We start from the raw sequence: 7,500 nt of genomic DNA, 5'->3' as shown, positions 1-7,500 counted from the left end.
ATGTTGAAGATGTGACCGTTTCAGTAGAGCGCATGTCGGCAAATAAGCTAAACTTTTGGTTGAGCAAATTTAGTTCGTTTGTGAAGTGGCCAAGCAAAATGGAGAGCGTTATCCTCCCATTTCGCTTTATTTGTTATTTTGTGCTATTAACTGTCATTTGCGTGAGACGGAAGGCGAGGATGCATTAAACTTTCTCGACAAGGCACACAAGATTCAAGTAAATTGTTACCTAATAGTTGTGATTGAAATGTCAAACTTGTGATTTATTAATAAACTTTGTACAAATTTACAGGACTCGTTTTTATGAAAGTTAAGCATGCTAATTAAGCGAGTTAGAAGTCTTTATGAAATTTAATTTTACTGCTAATTCAACTAATTAAAAATTCATCAACCCCAGCCTTTCCCTGCTATCTATTAAATCCCTCCCCGTGCTTCCAGACAGTTGAACTTTAACGGGATTTACAAACCAACACATGTGACCTGAATAGGGCGTTTCTGTTGGCTGTTATCCTAATGAATTATTAATGAATTTTACAAGAATACATAAAGTTACCCAGTTCTTGTAATCTAATATCCGAAAATTTGATAGTTCTATTTCTTTGAAGATTGGGTCTCAGTGATTGATTTCGGAACTATTTTGACTGTACGCTTTGCAAAGAGACAAGACTACGAAGATTGGATTTGTAGATACACAGTAATACAATAATGACTGTAAGGATAAACTAAACAGTAGTACAGAGTTCTGAAACAGAATTTAGAAAAGCAACTGTACCTGAAATTAAATGCTGTAGGATTCAGAGATTTTGGAAGCCAAGTGAGAAATACCGGGTTTCCAAGAAAGATGTTAGTCAAGCACATCCCCAAGAAAGACCGTTCTAGGATTTGTTCAGTTCTTTAATATTTTTTGCAGATTTGCATTAAAAGATGTCGTCTTTTCTCTCGATGCTTAAATAAAATAAAGAATTAGTTTTCCGTGAGTTTAGTGGAAGTTTCTTTGCCTTGAACTAGGTAACCAAATAATCAGACCTAAGAGACTAGCATCGTCATATCAGCAATTGCAAATAAAATCAGGTCTGGTAGCTGAATACATCACTGAAGTCATGAACGTAGGATAAGAAAAATAAGCGAACAAGAATTGATCCTTTTGGAGCGCGGGTGCATATATCAATGGACGTGAAACCAAACAAATTACGCCGACGTGATGGACACCTTAGTATTCACGTTTATGAAGCAGGATTTTTTCTATCCACTGTAACAAAGGCCTTATAATGTAAATAAACACACACTTATGGCATGTTCACTGCCATCAAGCGCAAGATGACATCTTGTACAGGTCAATCATTGGTAAAGAGTTACTAATACGAAAAGTAGAGAAAACGTAGACTTAGTGTAATGTATACTGTGATGATGTGGTGTAATGTAAATGTGCTGCAATTTATTTAAGCTACTTACAAGACGGTTATAGATAATTACTTTCTAGAACAACTTTGAGAATCCAGGGGACATTTAGAGCAGTCTGTACGTCATAAAAAGTGATTGACAACCAGCTTTAAACAGTGGTATCACAAGAGCAATTTGATTTGATCAGCAAAATATGATGACAAAAAGACAACAGTATTGCTTTGGCTGAGTTAAGTCTGATATGGGACACATTTATGCCATTTAAATACGTCTATTTTGTGCGGTCAATTCTGTCTTTAAAAATTCAGTTTAAATCAGACAAAGGGCTCAACAAAAGAAGTAAAGAGTTTGACGTCAACAGCAGAAAATTGTCTTTGTTAGACTCATAATGACCGGCGGTCTCTTAAGTGTTGGTTTGGCTACGTACCTGCAGCATTTGTGAAAAGTGCATTGAATTTCTCATGCTTTCTTTCGTATTTTTCAAGGAGCGCCCTCTCTTTAAAAGACGACCTTCCTTGTTCTGATAATCAAGAATGGAAGACAAAAAGATCAACGTTTTTGAGCAGCATATACAAGAGCTTCAAGTTGCCAAAAAAGAGGGAAACAGAAAAGGGGAGGGTATTGCATATTTGAATTTAGGCAATTATTATTATGGCTTGGCTTATTTTGAACAGGCTAAGAGGGATTACACAGAAGCATTAAGGATTTTTAAAGGAATAGGTTTCAGTGCTAGAGAGGGAAAAGCCTGTGGCAATCTCGGCAAAACTTATCACAGTCTGGGCAATTTTAAAAAGGCCAGAAAGTACCTCAAGCAACAACTAAGTATTGCAAAAAAAGTAGGGGATAGGGCCTGGGAGGGAGGCGCCAATGGTAATCTCGGCATCGCTTATCGCAGTCTGGGCAACTTTAAGGAAGCCATAAAGTATCACGAACAACATCTTAGCATTGCAAAAGAAGTAGGGGATAGGGCCGGGGAGGGCAAAGCCTATTGCAATCTCGGCAACGCTTATCACAGTCTGGGCAATTTTAAGGAAGCCATAAAGTATCACGAACAACATCTTAGCATTGCAATAGAAGTAGGAGATAGGGCCGGGGAGGGAAACGCCAATGGTAATCTCGGCAACGCTTATCGCAATCTGAGCAATTTCAAGCGAGCCATAGTGTATCAGGAACAACATCTTAGCATTGCAAAAGAAGTAGGGGATAGGGCCGGGGAGGGCAAAGCCAATGGTAGTCTCGGCAATGCTTATCTCAATCTGGGCAATATCAAGCGAGCCATAGCGTATTACGAACAACATCTCAGCATTGCAAAAGAAGTAGGGGATAGGGCCGGGGAGGGCGCGGCCAATGGTAATCTCGCCAACGCTTATCGCAGTCTGGGCAATATCAAGCGAGCCATAGTGTATTCCGAACAACATCTCAGCATTGCAATAGAAGTAGGGGATAGGGCCGGGGAGGGCAAAGCCAATGGTAATTTCGGCATTGCTTATCACAATTTGGGCAATTTCAAGCGAGCCATAGAGTATTACGAACAACATCTTAGCATTGCAAAGGAAGTAGGGGATAGGGACGGGGAGGGAAGGGCCAATGGTAATCTCGGCATCGTTTATCACAGTCTGGGCATTTTTAAGCTAGCCATAGAGTATCACGAACAACATCTTAGCATTGCAAAAGAAGTAGGGGATAGGGCCGGGGAGGGAGGGGCCAATGGTAATCTCGGCACCGTTTATCACAGTCTGGGCATTTTTAAGCTAGCCATAGAGTATCACAAACAACATCTTAGCATTGCAAAAGAAGTAGGGGATAGGAACGGCGAGGGAACGGCGAATAATAATCTCGGCAACGCTTATTGCAGTCTGGGCAATTTTAAGCGAGCCATAGAGTATTACGAACAAGTTCTTAGCATTGCCAAAGAAATAGGGGATAGGGCCGCGGAGAGAAATGCCATTGGTAATCTCGCCATCACTTATGGCGGAATGGGTGAGCATGAAAATGCTCGTCTGCTTAACGAAGAACATCTTACTATTTGCAAGGAAACGGAGGATCCAGTAGGAAAGGGAACCAGTTGCTATTGGCTTGGTCGTGTTCATGAAAATTTAGGCTCGTTGTGCAAAGCCCTTAATTTTTATCGTCAAAGCATAAAACACTTCGATGAAACAAGGCGTCTTCTTCAATCAGAAGATGCATGGAAAATAAGTTTTCGTGATAGAAAACAGTTTGCGTACACAGCTCTGTGGGTAGAACTTTTGAAGAATGGAGAGGTTGATGAGGCTTTGTTTGCTGCTGAACAAGGACGGGCACAGGCCTTGACAGACATTTTGAAGATGCAATTTGGCGTTGACGAAGAACCTTCCTCGGCAATTGCGAGGACGGAAACTATCTCGGCTGTTATGAAATATTTGCCTTTACAAACAGTTTTCATAGCACTTGCGGGGAACAGTATCAGTTTTTGGCTTCTGAGAAGAGGAAGCGCAATAAACTATAGGCAAAAGGAAATCGAAAATGGAAGTGCTGACTCACTTATAAAGACTACTTTGAAGCAGATTGGCGCGGGGGCTGTTGTCCGATGCGAGAATCGCTCGATACACAGGCATCGCAGCCACTTCTCTTGTAGTGGAGAAGCTGTTGAGGAATCCTTTCAGTCTTTTAGCGTGTCCGACGACCCTTTGCAGTCCTTGTATGATTTCTTAATCAGTCCCATTGCAGACTTGCTCCAAGGTGAGGACTTGATCTTTGTTCCTGATGGACCATTTTGCTTGGCTCCTTATTCTGCATTGAGTGACTCTGTTAGGATCCGTACTGTTCCCTCATTGTCCGCTTTGAAACTGATCACAAGTGCACCTAATGTTTTCAACAGTAAGAGTGAAGCGCTACTTGTGGGCGATCCGTGCTTGAAGGAAATCACTTGGGGCATCGGTGGACCCGTGTCTAAACAGTTGCCGTGTGCGAAAAAAGAGGTGGAGATGATTGGAAAACTTCTGCAGACCGCGCCTCTCACTGGCAAAAATGCAACGAAAGCTGAGGTCTTGAAAAGAATGAAGTCAGTAGCTTTAATCCACATTGCTGCTCATGGAGATGATGAATTTGGAGAAATCGTTTTGGCCCCAAATCCCGACCGCACATCACAGATCCCTAAGGAGGAAGATTACATGTTAACGATGAGCGATGTTCAAGCAGTTCGTCTTCAGGCAAAGCTGGTTGTGCTGAGTTGCTGTCATAGTGGTCAGGGAGAAGTAAAATCTGAGGGTGTGGTGGGAATAGCCAGAGCTTTCCTGTGTGCTGGTGCCCGGTCTGTTCTGGTGTCACTCTGGGCAATTGATGATGAGGCGACCTTGCTGTTCATGAAGAGTTTTTACCAACACTTGGCAGACAGAAAAAGTGCAAGTTTAGCTCTTCACCATGCAATGAAATCTCTTCGGGAGACAAAGGAGTATTCCGCCATTAAATACTGGGCGCCATTTGTTCTAATTGGCGATGATGTCTCGTTTGAATTTGGGCTACAAAAATTCGAAAAGAATGGTAAGTGCTGTTCAAATATGATTTTAATTACTGAAAAGAAATTTGATGTACAGGTTTCATGTCGGAAAGTTGTCAAGAGAAAAAGGTAAGTTCTACCCTGGGTACCAGAGGTTTTTTCTTGCTCGCGGCAGACGAGCAGGTCACAATAGAGACATGACTGACACCGGAATCAGCGCAAGAAAAACCTCTGGCACCCAGGGCAGGTAAGAGAAAAGTTTTCAAATCGGTCGTCAATGTAGTTCTTTTACGAACTGCTTTGGCTAAGGACTACAATAAATATTAATTGCATTCACCGGCTGGCCTTTTATATACCGGATCCGAAATAATTAATGTTCATGAAACAAAAGAACAAAGCGAACGTAATAAGGCCTAATGAGCAAGGCCTAATCGGAGTGACAATGGCTCTTTTGTCCTCTGCCATTTTAGTCTGATATACCCCTTTCACCGGGTCGGGTACTTTCTTTTCTGTACGCAACTGTTTGAACAGTGCAATGGACTGCAACAAACGATCACAGGTACAAAATCCGCCATGCTGGGGAGCAAGCTTATTATTATTCCCGCACTGGGACATTAAAACAAAGAGACCTGAACCAGTCAAGCTTGACTTGCCTTTGTTTTAATGTCCCAGTGCGGGAATAATGATGAGCTTGCCCTCCAGCATGGCGGATTTTGTACCATGTGATCGTTTGTTGCGAAAGGCCTATTGCCGGTTACCGCAGTAAATTGAAATTAGATAGGGAGCTTAAGCACGTGCGTTTTTGAGGCGCGAACGGCAATCGCGAGAGAACATTTCTCGCCAAAACATTGCTGTCTCCCAGATTTTTATGCTAATAATCTCTAAAGATGCTTAAAAATGTAAATGTGGTTGTGTGAAGGTGAGGTAAAAGGGAAAACTGTTCACTTCCGGTTGCTGTCCGTGTCCTAAAAAAGCGCATGCTTAAGCTCCCTATTGAGGGCTTATAGACTACATCATGTCACAATTATACTTGGTTGAATATGAATTATTGCTATGAAGTAATCTTATCTATGTAAAATCGCTTTCATGGATGAAACGAATTGTCTTAAAGTGATACTATGATCAAAAAATCATTTCCTTTTTTTCTTCAGATTTTTAAAGCTTATTTGCTTAATGCTTGACTGGCAAAATTTTGAGTTTTGAGTTTTATCCAAAGGCTGTTTATTTTAAGTGTAAGTTTTGGATTTCACGATCCGCCATTACTCACGTTCAAAACTGACCGATTGGACCTCAGAGAGTTGGATCTAGGGAAAATGACGTCATTTACTCACTGGCTTAAAATTTGAGCGTGTAAACGCAACTTATTATATATGCAAGACACGAGTTTGAAAATGTGAAAGCCCGAAACTCCTGAGCTACATACACAAGCATTGCGTTCTTAAACTAGTGAGTCTTTGGTGTCATTTTCTTCTCGACCCAGGTCTCTCAAGATTTTAAAGTTAGTGATGACGGACCAATAAATAAGAAAATTCCAGTTAAAATAAACTGGTGTCTCTTTAAAATGAGAACTTAAAACTTGGGTTACTTAGTGTTTAGTTAACATAGTTTTGAAATCCAAAGGAAAGGATTTGTTTTTTAGTCGTAGTAGCACTTTAAAAATGATTTATCAATCGGGATGAAATTCCTAATCGTTATTTAACCCGCTATTTTTTCTCTTTTTTTTCTTACTTTCTTTTTCAGAAATGGCGTCCAAAACTTGAGATACTACTTCTTGGACTGTAATGCGTCAATATGTCATTTTCCTTACTTCAATTAAATGAGTTATTGTAAGCATTCAAGCATTTAACCTCATCATAAGCGGTAAAGGAATATGGTGAACTTTCCATTTAAGGCCGATACAGAGTTTCCAGGAAGAACCGTCTTTCATTCATACTGGGAACGTTAAATATCGATGCTGTCATATGTCATGATCATCCTTTTTAAAAAAAGCAAAAATTTAAGACAAAGTTGCCAGGTCTTCTCATTTGCCTTTCTTTGAAAAAAAGGTACGAAAGAGGGTCCATAGACAAAGAAATGGCAAGTTTTTCTGAAGAATCTAAAATGTAGATTTCCTGAGATTTTTTAAGAGGGCCAACGCAAAAAAAAAAAAAAAATGGCCGACTACTGGGGCAAATTTCTAAAAGCTAACAAATTAAGAAAGTAGAAATTACCTGGTGTCCTAATTAATATACATAGTGGTTTTTAAGACTCGAGCTTTTCTATTCAAGAAATTGCTAGAAAAAGGTTCCAGAATCAAACAAATAGAAAGTTTCTCAGAAACGCGGATTTTCTAAGATATTGCCACAGAGGTGCAAGGAAGAATATTTTTAAGTGGGCGATTTCTGAGGCAGATTTGTAGAATGTAAAAGACTAGGAAATGAACTTCAAGATTTGAGCGATCTATTTGGGCAATTTCTTAGAGAAACTTCAAGAAGGTTAAAAACTAGGAAATAAGAGTGATGTTTGATCCTAATATTTAGCATGCATTGAATGTTTAAACTGTAGAAATATTTCCTCTTTTAGTTGTTCGGAGATTACGATCAATGCATAGATTTATTGGTACATACCAAATAGTAAACCCCTTA

General features: G+C 40.1%; 1 protein-coding gene across 1 annotated transcript in view; it reads left to right on the top strand.

Moving 5' to 3' along the window:
* LOC138024378 (tetratricopeptide repeat protein 28-like) overlaps positions 1-7,500 on the top strand; it is a 26,849-nt gene that overhangs the window by 19,247 nt on the left and 102 nt on the right. Inside the window, exons 3-4 of the mRNA XM_068871574.1 lie at positions 1,887-4,920; positions 6,617-7,500. The exon at positions 6,617-7,500 is cut by the window's right edge and continues 102 nt beyond it. Of these exons, the coding sequence (XP_068727675.1) occupies positions 1,935-4,920; positions 6,617-6,636 (3,006 nt within the window). The 5' untranslated portion in view covers positions 1,887-1,934 and the 3' untranslated portion in view covers positions 6,637-7,500. The remainder of the gene's footprint in view (positions 1-1,886; positions 4,921-6,616) is intronic.

This window comes from Montipora capricornis, chromosome 11, assembly GCF_036669925.1.
Source record: "Montipora capricornis isolate CH-2021 chromosome 11, ASM3666992v2, whole genome shotgun sequence".
NCBI classification, from domain to species: domain Eukaryota; kingdom Metazoa; phylum Cnidaria; class Anthozoa; order Scleractinia; family Acroporidae; genus Montipora; species Montipora capricornis.
Note: the sequence above shows the minus strand (reverse complement) of the source record. Positions and strands in the feature narration are given on the sequence as shown.